The sequence below is a fragment of the Notechis scutatus genome, chromosome 6, assembly GCF_049901735.1.
Source record: "Notechis scutatus isolate UNSWTSFEM ecotype Mainland chromosome 6, rNotScu1.2, whole genome shotgun sequence".
Lineage (NCBI taxonomy): Eukaryota > Metazoa > Chordata > Lepidosauria > Squamata > Elapidae > Notechis > Notechis scutatus.
In genome coordinates, this window is record NC_142014.1 from 44,659,948 (window position 1) to 44,673,853 (window position 13,906).

At 35.4% G+C, this 13,906-nt stretch overlaps 1 protein-coding gene across 6 annotated transcripts in view; it reads right to left on the reverse strand.

Annotated features, from left to right (window-relative positions):
* ATP2B1 (ATPase plasma membrane Ca2+ transporting 1) overlaps window positions 1-13,906 on the reverse strand; it is a 79,693-nt gene that overhangs the window by 29,484 nt on the left and 36,303 nt on the right. For all 6 annotated transcript variants that reach the window (XM_087968086.1, XM_087968083.1, XM_026693650.2 and 3 more), the window contains exons 3-5: window positions 13,453-13,650; window positions 6,139-6,393; window positions 5,933-6,058 (exon numbers count right to left, since the gene is read on the reverse strand). In XM_087968086.1, the coding sequence (XP_087824212.1) occupies window positions 5,933-6,058; window positions 6,139-6,393; window positions 13,453-13,650 (579 nt within the window). The remainder of the gene's footprint in view (window positions 1-5,932; window positions 6,059-6,138; window positions 6,394-13,452; window positions 13,651-13,906) is intronic.

A 13,906-nucleotide genomic window follows, 5' to 3' on the forward strand; every position in this document is an offset into this window, starting at 1 on the left:
GATGTTTTAATATAGATATGAAAGGAGGAGGGAGAGAGAGATTGCCATGAATTTTAACTTTAATCAATCAGCAAGCAAGCCACTAGCCTACCACTTGTAGCGGAAAACTTTTCTAATCAGTCTTCACTTGTCTCCTGCATCAATAAATAAGGATGTAATCTTGACTGATCTTATATTCATTGTTTTGGAATATAAAGTGGAAGGAATTATGTCTCTCATAGAAACAAAGATCCACTTTCTCCAAGTCCTGCCTCATTTGGAACTTATAGGAAGGAAGTTGCCCTCTGAAAAACATTTAAATAAAGGCAACCAGGGACCTTATGACATATTTTTTTATAGTGAAATCAGTACAATTCCAGTTTATAAAAGGAATTAGATATTAGAAGATGTTTTAGAAATTTATTTATGATTTATTTATATAATTTATATATAGCCACCTATCTCACTCAAGTGATAAAGCAAACAAACCCACCAAACCAATCCCAGATCCACACCAACACCCAAATAATTCCACACACCATCAAAATAGTTAAGCTCATCTACCTCATCCCAAATGCATGGGAAACAGCTAGATCTTCAATACCTTGCAAAAGTCTAACAAGGTCAGAACCATCCAAATTTCAATGTGTTGGGGTAGGGAACTCTTATTCCAGAGGACAGGTGCTGCCACTGAGAAAGTATGACTCTGGGGTCCAAGAAGATGACACTTTTTTACAGCAGGGTTCCAGAACAATAGGAGTAAAACAATAGGTAAAAGGCAGTCCTGAGAATAATCTGGTCCTATGCCACAGATGATTTTTTTTTTTAAGATTATAAGCAGCATCTTGAATTGCAACCAGAAGCTTATTGTAAGTCTGTACATCTTATAGAACAGTGGTGGTACATGAGTGTAATGAGAAATTCCAAAAACTGCCAATACTGCTGTATTCTGGAGCAGCTGCAGGTTTCAAAAGTTCTTTAAGGGAAACCCCATGTACACTACATTATAGCAATTCAAACATAAGATGACTAAGGAACAAATTACCATGAATAAGGTGAGAATCCGAGAAACCTGATTTGTATCTGATAGTTTCTTTAGATGCAGAAAAATGCTTCAATGTGGAATGATTTGGGAAAAATTGAATTCCTGTGTGTTTATTAATGGATTAAAAATATTTAAATCCATCAGCTAGAATGATTATGAATGGTATTTAAAGTGTTATTTTTTGATAGCAGTGGCATATAAATCTTAATGAATGAAGAAATATACGTTTGTCTACAACAGTATAGTATAGTATAGTATAGTATAGTATAGTATAGTATAGTATAGTATAGTATAGTATAGTATAGTATAGTATAGTATAGTATAGTATAGTATTTATTATACTATATTTTGTTATATTTCTGTTATGCTATGCTATGCTGTGCTATGTTATGTTGAAATTTTCTAAGGATGAGCTTTATCATCTCTTTTATAAAGTTTAGAATTAAAACTATTAGGTCTCTGCTTTAGACAGTTACATTGAATTTTGGGGATCCAAGCAGCTGTAGAGTAACTACTATTTATTCAGATGATATTTTCTTATTTCTGATAAATTTCCAATCTCTTTATCTCAATTTGTAAATACTCTCTAAAGTAACACATTAAATCATTGGGTTATTCGGAATAAGTCTGATATATTTCTGCTTACATTATAGATATTAATGGCAATTTGTGAATTATTGGCCTATGCTCCAAAATAATATCTTAGAACATGTAGTCCTCGACTTATGCCCACAATTGAGATCATAACTTCCATTGCTAAACAATGCAGTCCTTACGTGAGTTGTGCCTAATTTTACGAAGTTTTTTTACAGCAGTCATTAAGCAAAACTCTGCTTCCCCCCTTGACTTTGCTTATTGGAAGCCCCCTGGGAAGTTTGTAAATAGTAATCACATGAACCCCAGAGACTGCAAAATTCATAAGTACATACTGGTTGCTGAGTGCAGGAGTTTTGATAATTGGGATATTGAGTAGTTGTAAATGTGATAACTAGCTGTAGGTCACTTTTTCAGCGCCATTGTAAGACTGAATGGGTGTTATTAAACATATTACAGATTACAGATAATCAGAGTTGGAAGGGACCTTGTAGGTCATCTAGTCCAACCCCGCACCCAAGCGGGAGACCCTACACCATTTCTGACAAATGGCAGTCCAATCTCTTCTTGAAGGTCTCAAGTGATGGTGTTCCCACAACTTCCAAGGGCAAGCTGTTCCATTGGTTGATTGTTCTCACTGTCAGAAAGTTTCTCCTTGTTTCCAGGTTAAATCTCTCCTTGTTCAGTTTCCATCCATTATTCCTTGTCTGGCCTATAGGAGCTTTAGAAAATAGCTTGACCCTTTCCTCCCTGTGTCAGCCCCTCAAATATTGGAAGACCACTATCATGTCTCCCCTGGTCCTTCTCTTTACTAGACTAGCCAAGCCCAGTTCCTGCAACCATTTGTTGTACGTTTTAGCCTCCAGTCCCCTAATCATCCTGGCTGCTCTTCTCTGTACTATTTCTAGAGTCTCAACATCTTTTTTATAATGTGGTGACCAAAACTGGATGCAGTACTCTAGGTGTGGTCTTACTAAGGCTTTATAGAGTGGTATTAGTACTTCCCTTGATCTTGACTGTATCCCTCTGTTAATACAATTTAGGATTGCATTAGCTTTTTTGGCGGCGGCTGCACACTGCTGGCTCATATTTAGCTGGTTGTCCACTAAGACTCCAAGATCCCTCTCACAGTTACTGCTATTGTGCCTGGTTTCACCCAGTTTATATGTGTTCTTTTGGTTTTTCTTGCCTAAGTGTAGGACTTTACTTTTCTCTATATTGAATTTCATTTTATTAGATATGGCCCAGTGTTCTAGTCTGTCAAGATCCATCTGGATCTTGAGCCTATCTTCTTGGGTGTTAGCTATTCCTGCCAGCTTAATATCATCTGCAAATTTGGTAAGTTCTCCTTCTATTCCCTCATCTAAGTCGTTAATGAAGATATTGAAGAGTACTGGGCCTAAGACGGAACCTTGTGGTACCCCACTGCTTACTTCCCTCCATGTAGACTTAGACCCATTAAGAACTACTCGTTGAGTACGGTTTGCCAGCCAGTTGCGAATCCATCTAGTGGTGGAGCTATCTATTCCACTTTTTTCTAGCTTACTAAGAAGTAGGTTGTGGTCTACTTTATCGAATGCCTTGCTGAAATCTAAATATATTATGTCCACAGTATTTTGTTGGTCTACTAATTTAGTCACTGTGTTAAAGAATGAAATAAGATTGGTTTGGCATGATCTGTTTTTAACAAATCCGTGCTGACTGCTAGTTATTACTTTACTTGTTTCTAGATGTTGGCAGATCTGTTTTTTTATTATCTTTTCCAGGATCTTCCTGGGTATTGATGTTAGGCTGATTGGTCTATAGTTTCCTGGGTCTGTTTTTTTTCCTTTTTTGAAAATGGGAACCACGTCAGCTCTTTTCCAGTCCTCTGGTAGTTCCCCAGTGCTCCAGGATTTTTGAAAGATATGGTGCAGTGGTTCTGAGATGACCTTTGCCAGCTCCTTTAAAACTCTGGGGTGTAATCCATCAGGCCCCGGTGATTTGTTTTCATCAAGATCAGACACGTATTCTCTTATTATTTTTTTGCTTATTTTAACTTTTATTTCTGGTACAGTTATGTTTTTGGTGGGTTGAGTTATCGTTTTTTTTTGTGTGAAGACAGATGCAAAGAATGAGTTAAGCAGTTCTGCTTTCTCTCTGTTGCCTGTTACTTCCTTGACATCTTCTCTCTTTAGTGGACCGACTGTTTCCTTGATTTTTTTCTTGTTATTTATATGTTGGAAGAAACTTTTTTTATTATCTTTGACTTTTGTTGCAAGTCTTTGTTCGTTCTGAGCCTTTGCTATCCTGACTTCGTCTTTGCAGATTCTGGCTATCTGCTGATATTCTGCCTTAGTTGTATATCCTTCTTTCCATTTTTTGTATTTGTCCTTTTTTTCTTTCAATTTGCCAGAGAGATCTTTGTGTAGCCATGCTGGTTTCTTCTTGGATTTCTTGTTTTTCTTTCTCAGTGATATTGTGCTGGTCTGGGCTTCTATGATCATACTTTTTAGAGTTTCCCAAGATTCTTGAGTTGTTTTCCCCTTTAGGATTTTCATCCATGGAATCTTTCCCAAGTTCTCTCTGAGTTTTTGAAATCAGCTCTTTTAAAATCCAAGAGTCTGGTGTCATTATGTTCTGTTGCTTTTGTTTGTGTTATGTTGAATTCTAGTATGACATGGTCACTCTCACCCAAGGTTCCTGCAGTTTCAACTCACTCTATCACTTCTTCTCTGTTTATAAGAATTAAGTTCAGTATGGCTGTCCCTCTAGTTTCACCCTCTACCTTTTGGACAACAAAGTTGTCAGGTAGGTTGGTTAGGAACTTATTTGATTTCTCACTTGGTGCAGAATTAGTTTTCCAATTGATATCAGAATAATTGAAGTCTCCCATTACTATTGTTGTGTGTTTCCTGCATATGTTTGTTAGTTGGCTGGCAAAAAGGACATCTATTTTTTCTGCTTGATTGGGTGGCCTATAATATACTCCTATGGCCATGTCATTCTTTTTTTCTTTTAGATTGACCCATATGCATTATAGGAGGTTTTCATCTTTGGTTTCATGCATTTCTGTAGCAATACAGTGGTTCTTTACATACAGTGCAACTCCACCTCCTCTTTTATGGGGTCTGTTTTTTTTTAATAGTTTGTATCCTTCTACCAGTATATTCCATTCATGGGTTTCATCCCACCAAGTTTCTGTTATTCCAACTATATCACATTTACCTTCATGTATTTGTAGTTCGAGTTCACCCTGTTTATTCCTCAGACTTTGTGCATTTGTATATAGGCACTTGAGATCTTTGTGTCTGACACTGTGTTTACTGTCTACATTACCTGTGTTGTGCCTGCCTGTCCCTACTTTCTTGCCACCTGTTTGATCAGTGCACATGGTATGGCACTCACTATTAAATGCTTGGTTTTGGTTGGCATCAAGGTTGATAATCTTACCTGCACAAACAGCTATTTTGCACGCACTGGTATCCTTATTAGTTTTAGGTTTCTGGGGACAGAGATGTTCTGAATCCATTAATTCTCTGTCCCCGCTGTTCAGTTTAAATGTTTATCCAGGAAATCTGTGAATTTAATGCCAAGTAACTCAGTCCCTTTCTTTGATGGATGCAAACCATCTCTTTTGTACAGTTTTTCATTGGACCAGCTGCAGACATCATGACTAATAAAACCAAAGCCTTCCCTTTTACACCACTCCTTTAGCCACACATTAAACTCTGCTACACACTGCCCTTTCTCTTTTTGTTCCTTGTATACTGGTAGAACCTCTGAAAAGATAAGCCTACAGCCCATATTACTAAGTTCATAGCCCAAGCTCTGGAAGTCTTTCTGAACAGAAAGTACATCCTTCTGGGACAAGTCATTTGTACCACGATGTATAATAGCATCAACATCACAGCCCTTGATGACTTAAACAAATGGTTAAGTCAAAGACTACCTGTTCCTTGAACATTTGTTAATATATTTAAATGTTAAATTGCACTGAACATTCTTATGAATCTATGGGGGAAAATAAACATAGTCAAAATGATTATTTCTTCTACATTGATTTACACTTTGAGATGAATTTTTATATTAATTCCTTTAGATGTTTTATATCAAGAGAGAAGTTATTCAGGATTTTTTTTATGGGATAGCCATATGGGTTTTTAATGGGACTTTTTTTAGCTTAATGTAGGCTTTAACACAAAGAATGGGGCTATGTATGTTTAACTCCGAGATTTTCAGTTCTACTAAGTGGCTTATATTTAGAAGTAGGAAACTTTGTTCAGTTTCCATAATATCTCATGCTTAGATCCTAGCTATGATTTGATCACTCACCTGAGAGCATCATAAGATCTCGATCCAACACTTTTTTAACAAGATCAGATTCTCCAGTGAGCGAGCTTTCATCAATTCTGAGGTCATTGCCTTGAATAAGCACACCATCAGCTGGTAAAAGGTCACCTAAAACAGAAGCCAGAACTATATTTAACAAACAAATAATAAATTACAGAGATGACAATAAAATAAATGGGTATATTTACCATATTTTACTTGTGCAATGTCACCAACAACTATGTCAGCTACAGGTATCTGGATGACTTGGCCACCCCTGATGACAGTAAACTTCTGCTCTTGTTCAATACGGCTTTGCAATCCCCTAAACTGCTTCTCTTTACTCCAGTCATTAAAAGCTGTCACTAATACCACACAAACGACAGACAGGAGGATTGCAGCTCCTTCAATCCATCCTGTCTCACCTTCTTCTTCTTCTTCTCCAACTGATACTGTTCCACATACTGTAGAAAGTAAACAAATAATCCAAATTTCATATTCAGTTTTTATATTGATCTAGTTTATTCCAAAATCACAATGATTTAATCCATACAATCATTACTTAATTATATTGAGTATGTTCTAATAACAACACATCTGCTTATTCACTATTTAAATTTAACTATCTCAATTGCTTTCATATTCCACAAACCTTAGTAGGTAGCACAAGCATGGTAAGCCACTTTGTTGGCTGTACTACAACTATATTACAACTATTGTAATGTTTTTTTAAATGGGCATCTGTCCTGTTCTCCCATGCCTTTAAATATATTTCTATTTCCATAGATTTTCAGAATTTCCTGCTTGTTTAATCTCGGTGGGTTTTTTAATTGTTATTTTAGTTTTTTTTATTTATTTATTTGAGAAAATTTATATGGCCGCTCACTCGCTCTCAGTGAATTTGAGTGGCTTATGAAAATAAAAAGCCAATATACAAATAATAAAAATAATAACCCCATAATACTTTAGTTTATTAACTCATGTTTTCTATTTTAGTCTAACTTAAGCATTTTATCTTAATTTAGTTGTTTTACTCTATATTCCCAGAGCTAGTTATAGAGGATCACTAATATTTTATTGGAAATATATAAGGTGGTAAGGCTATTTGGAACAAGCTCTCCAAATCTTTCTTCTTGTGATGTAGTTTATAATCTCAGAAATTATGAAAGAAGCAACTGGGATAAACCATACTGTTTTTGCACTCTGATAAGATCTACTTCTTAAACTTTTGCTGATGTATGTTGAGGTTTAAATACAAGGTATCATCTCACCACCCACTTTTTTCAATTTTGGAAAGTGGGCAGTGGCAGAAATGTCCTCTGTTGGTCTCTCATTGGAATGATCTAAACTGTAAATTTACATAGAAAAATTATTGCAACAGTTATTCAGTTATTTAAGAAAATTTATATGGTCAGCCAACTCATTCTCAGTGACTACGTTTTAGAAGCAATATAAAAGTAACATAACATGGATCAACACTGTTCCCTTGGCATTAAAATAAACTTCAAAGCTATGTATGTACAAGCAGTCATAAAAATAAATGTACAAATAAATAAAACTAACCAATCAATATGTTTCATCATGATCTTTTATTCTTCTACTTCTAATTGATGTACCTCATATCCAGTTACTAGCCATCTTCAGAAATTCAAAAGAAATGTTTTGCAATACATAGAAGAGAAAATGAAGCATCTCTCCTTCAACTGTTTCAGCAGATATATAATTAGCTGGAGTGATGTGTCTGCTTCAAAAAGGTTTCATATGTGTATACATACAGACCTACACTGTAGAAAGCTGGGAGCAACTCCCCAAGCAATTGTATGACCCTTGCAAAGTAATTTGTAGGCAAGTACTTAATTTGTCCTCTCACAAGTTGCAGAACACCTGTTCTTAAATAGATAAAAACCCAAATAAACAGATAATTTTAAACTGACTCATAGATAGTCTGACTTTAATCTAATTTTGGATTAAATGATTTCTCATAAATAAACACATAGCTAGTTCTTACTCAAAAGATGTATCCTATCCAGTTTTCAATGCTAGTAATCATTTGCCCAAGCTCTCATAAAATTAAACGATTATAAACCCCAATTCTTTAGTTGGAAAGGCTCCATATTGGGGTACAGAATAATAAAACAAGTTTATTATCAAAGGTGAACAAGCAGTACTCAAAAGGGCAAGGCAAGCATCTCCACCAAAGATGCTAACTCTTCTTAGGTACCACATATAGTACATTTTTCAGTATAATTATAATGAAAGAAAGAAAGTTGTTTCTCTAGTGATTCAATAAGTTCTAGGGGTCTTTATGCTTTATTAATTGTGAGGATCGGTAGATACTGAATAAAAACCCGAAGAGCTACAATCAAAATTCTACCAACAAATATCTGCTAATGCAAAAGGCCTTTTCTTCATTACTTTTTAGAATTCTCCTACTCCAGAAAGCAGGTTTTGGGTGGACAACACATTACAATTTAAGGAGAAACCTTGTTTACCATCTGATATTATCAACTGATAGAAAGAAAAACTGATTCAAAAAAGAACAAGAGAGCCAATCACACTGTCATAAAGTATTACTTAAGCTATATGGTTTATGTCAATCAGGACAAACATAGATTCTAATTTAAGACAAAGGATGGGGGAAGTGAAGTTGGAGCTTAATCCTCTCTTGGCCTGGGACCAGACCTTGCAATTACGGAGAAATATTAACAATGCTTCTTCCTCCTAACTTCTAAGGAATAAATACAAACAAAACAAACAAAAAAAGAAAGAAAATAAAAAAGTAACAATGAAAATGAAAAGAAACAATGTCTTTAGTTTCCTGGCTAGTTAGCAAAATTTTACTCAATCACATTTTTTATTAAATGCTAAAGGCTACCTTTGGGCTGGCAGAAAACACTCATTGTTTGTCCAGTGTGTTTTACAAATGGAATCTATTAATATTATAACACATATGCTATCTATTAAAGCAGCCTTCCAGCCAGCAATGCCATTTATTGGATAGGGATGGCAGGTGTACTCAAAACAGAAACATGCTATATTTGTCAGCTAATTCCTAAAAGGAGTCAACTTTTTCAGAGATAGTAGCTATATGGTTTTTTTTTTACAAACAAGAGCTTGAGTTAAGGAGGATGCTCATTATTGCCTAGTTCATGCTTCCTTTACATAAACATATATTTTCCTAAATCCATTCAGGACCAAGAGAAACCAATGAAAAGGAAATGCTCCTCAAAGGTATCTTATTCAGTTATACCTGAAGGTATCCAGAATGTAGAAGGCAAGCAATTGTTTAGAAATTAATCCACTAGTTTTCTCTCAATCATTAGCCTTTTGAACAGAGATTTTTGCTCCAAATAAAATAATTCTGCTTAGAACACTCTTATATTTGGTAGTCGTACAAATAATATTAATATACCTTGTCAAATTTTGAATTAAGAGGAAACTGAAATAGCTTTGTAAGAGCCTTCATGGACTATCTTTCATAAGAGCTCCTGGAAGAAGCATTTATTCATTTTATAATTCATGATAAAAAATTAAGTGCCGCTGAATTGAGTGCAGTCTCTAGTTGTTATATGAATATTCAAACATCAGAATACTTGCAACTGCATATAGGTAAAAATAATTTTGAAAAGAACTATATGTAGAAGCATAGTAGGAGATTCAGATTTAAAGAAATAATATATAAAGTTATATAACAATCAAAATGGGTTGATATAGTCATATACACTTTTGTTGAAACTATTACTACCCTGGAAGACAGTGTGATAAGTGATGTAGTTCTTAAAAGTAGTGGTATTGCAAAACAGAATGCTGGCAGTTCAGAAATTTGGAATTAAGTACACATTACTTTCTCTTTTCTACAGAATTTAAATGAAATAACGGAACATTTAAATGGATGGCTATAGCTATCATGTGATGGCAAAATTAAAAGACGTGGAAGACAGCACTCCCGGAATCACAGAAAGCAGTCATAACCAAGAATTCATTATCTTTATTTAAATTACTATATCAACTAAAACTTTAACCAGACATACTGGGCAACTAACCAATGTTCTATAGCAAGATTTATAAATAGTTTGCTTTAATCATATTTTGTTGAGTAAGGTACAATAGCTTTTTTAACAAATAAGCCTTAACCCTATCAATATATTACATTACAATGAAGCCAAGTAAATTACATGTTATGTAATGTGTAAACCATTAGGGTTGACTTTAAAGAATATCCAGGGTTCTAGCTGTTCTAAATGCAATACCTGTGTTTTAATCAGCATTGCACTGGTTTCAAATTTATTTCTCAACACAATTAAATTTTAAAGTTTTAATGCCCTTGCTCCATTCAGACTAACTATGGAATAAACAGACAGAACATAGATCTAGATTTATCTGAGGTACAGAAACAAGATTTACCAATTCCTAATTATACTGCTGAATAAAGAAAGATTGGGATAATCAAGCAAAGATTGTTACAGGGAAAGATGAAACAGTCTAATTTTAAAACTAACGCCAAATTCAAATATAAAATTTGATTATTTGATTTTAATATTGTTTTTGTGATAAACTTTACTTGTTAAATTTCAGAGTTATCATAAAAACTGAAACATGTTCCACTAGCCTGAAATCTTCCTGACCCTATTCTGAATAAAAAATATGTATATCCCCAACATTGAAATATTTAAAGGAGGCTTTGTTCCCAGGCTACTTTAAAAGTAAGCCAACAATTGAGGAATAGGTTTTCAATTTTTCCATACTTCAGAATGTCTATAGAGGTTCTCAGTAATCCAGGTCATGGCTGTCCCTAAGATATTTTTTAAAAGAGGCAAAGAAACTCCAGTTGCCTCTTTAAAAAGCACCTTTGGGACAGCATTTCAGAAGTTATCTCAGTGAACATGCCAGAGAAAGAATTCTGCAGAAAAACTTACTCTTGCTTTACCACCTAAAGCTTCTCACGGATTTTGAAATAATATGCAATATTTGTCTTAGACCATTTCAGATACAGTGTGTTAATTTTTAAATTCTGATTTTATCTGATAATTCTGAATTTTGTAGCATCATATTTAGTCATTACAATGAACAATATATGGTAAATAAACATTTATACTATATACACTGCTCAAAAAAATAAAGGGAACACAAAAATAAGACATCCTAGATGAAGGAAATATTCTTATTAAATACTTTGTCCATTACATAGTTGAATGTGCTGACAACAAAATCACACAAAAATTATCAATGGAAATCAAATTTAGCAACCCATGGAGGTATGGATTTGGAGTTATTATATCTATAAAATGTTTCTAGGATAGATTTGGGGACGATTATATGAATTGTTATAAAATAAACTAAGTAAATTATAGTTATCTCACAAAGTATCAATGAACAAAATTATAGTCAAATAACTGATTAATAGTGATACTAGGGTATTCAATTTTTGATTGATAATATGAGTTATTATGCAATGTAACTGTAATTGAGACTATGAAATGGATGCACAAAACATTTGTAAACCAACCGACACACTGTTTGTACATTTATGAAAGAAAGTTGGATGTTTTTATGTTTTGTTTTTGTTTGTCTTTAAAAACCAATAAAATTGTTTAAAAAAAAATTAAAGTGGAAAAAAACACTACAGGCTGATCCAACTTTAATGTAATGTCCTTAAAACAAGTCAAAAGGAGGCTCAGTAGTGTGTGTGGCCTCCACGTGCCTGTATGACCTCCCTACAATGGGCATGCTCCTGATGAGGTGGCGGATGGTCTCTTGAGGGATCTCCTCCCACACCTGGACTAAAGCATCCCCCAACTCCTGGACAGTCTGTGGTGCAACATGGCATTGGTGGATGGAGTGAGACATGATGTCCCAGATGTGCTCAATTGGATTCAGGCCTGGGGAATGGGCGGGCCAGTCCATAGCATCAATGCCTTCGTCTTGCAGGAACTGCTGACATACTTCAGCCACATGAGGTCTATCATTGTCTTGCATTAGGAGGAACCCAGGGCCCACCGCACCAGCATATGGTCTCACAAGGGGTCTGAGGATCTCATCTCGGTACCTAATGGCAGTCAGGCTACCTCTGGTGAGCACATGGAGGGCTGTGTGGCCCCCTAAAGAAATGCAACCCCACACCATTATTGACCCACTGCCAAACCAGTCATGCTGGAGAATGTTGCAGGCAGCAGCACGTTCTCCATGGTGTCTCCGGACCCTGTCACGTCTGTCACATGTGCTCAGTGTGAACCTGCTTTCATCTGTGAAGAGCACAGGGCGCCAGTGGCGAATATGCCAATCTTGGTGTTCTCTGGCAAATGCCAAACGTCCTGCACGGTGTTGGGCTGTAAGCACAACCCCCACCTGTGGACATCGGGCCCTCATACCACCCTCACCGAGTCTGTTTCTGACCGTTTGAGCAGCCACATGCACATTTGTGGAGGTCATTTTGCAGGGCTCTGGCAGTGCTCCTCCTGTCCCTCCTTGCACAAAGGTGGAGGTAGTGGTCCTGATGCTGGGTTGTTGCCTTCCTACAGCCTCCTCCACGTCTCCTGATGTACTGGCCTGTCTCCTGGTAGTGCCTCCATGATCTGCACACTATGCTGACAGTTTGGACAGTTTGATTTCACAGAAGTGTGATTGACTTGGAGTTACATTGTGTTGTTTAAGTGTTCCCTTTATTTTTTTGAGCAGTGTACATTTAAAAAAATACCTGTTCTGAAATCAGAATATACTTTAGACATCTTGATTGCTCCATTTAGTAGATTTCAATATAGATGAATGGCATTTTTAAAAAGAAATTCATCTAATAAAATGATAACCCAGGAATATTAATCTGCATTCGTGTTTGCTAAGTAACTGAATGTTGACCTGAATATACATGACCTGAATATACATTAAATGTGTCTGCTTTTGCATTTACATCCACAGGAATGGGACTTAATAAGGAGAGAACCTTGTCCTGCCTCCACCGGGTTTCCTACTTCTTTCATTAATACCCCTATTTAGACACTCATATTTACCTGTCCTCGGGAGCAGTAAGGAATGGAGTACATGAATCCAGGCCTGCTCCTGAACTCTCTCCAGTGAAAAATACAGCATCTGAAGAGATCCTATACTTGAGGAAATTAGATTATAGTAAAGCTCAAAATGCCAGTCCAAACATAGATTAACTGAGCTCTTTTGATTGTCTACACTATGTAACCCTGGGGAAATTAAGTTGAGAACATAGAGTGAAGTTGCTCTAATTATCCTTGTTTTCTAGATTTAAAAACAGAAGAAAAAGGAAGAGCGATACGATAAACCTACAGCCATTCCATCAGACATTCAAGATATGTGCAAATATCATGAATATTAAAATCTGTATCTTGCTCAAATGAAGAAATGACTAGAATTTAATGTGAATATACTTTAACCTGTCAAGTTCTCACAGTTCTAAGAACACAAAATCCTTTTTGGAATTATAACAGAATTCTAACACATTCATTCTGGTGTATTTCATGACAAACAAGAATAAAAAAACCCTATTTGATTATACTTACATGCTTCGTTTCCTCCCAGAGGTTGGTAAAAAGAAAGGCCCAATGATATTATGGCTGCAATTTCTAAAATTATTAACGTAACATCCTGTAGTGCTTCCCATACTAACTGAAGAAATGTTTTTGGCTTTTTAGGAGGTATAAAATTCTTCCCAAATACAGCTGCTCTCCTCTCTATATCTGCTGGATTTCCACTTAAGCCTAAACAGTAAAAAGGGAAAATGGTTTTAGAATTGTTTATTGTCACCTCCTAACAAAATATTTTCATATTGGATTTATTAAAATGTTAAATATACTGCAAATATGTTATTTTGTACTTATTTATTATCATGCTATTTATTCCCATGTTTTCAAGCAAAATAGCCACTATGGTAATATCAGGACACTTTAGAGTTGCTTTTCTAAAATAGTACCAGCAACTGGCTACAAATCACTGAATACATATATTGTTTTATTG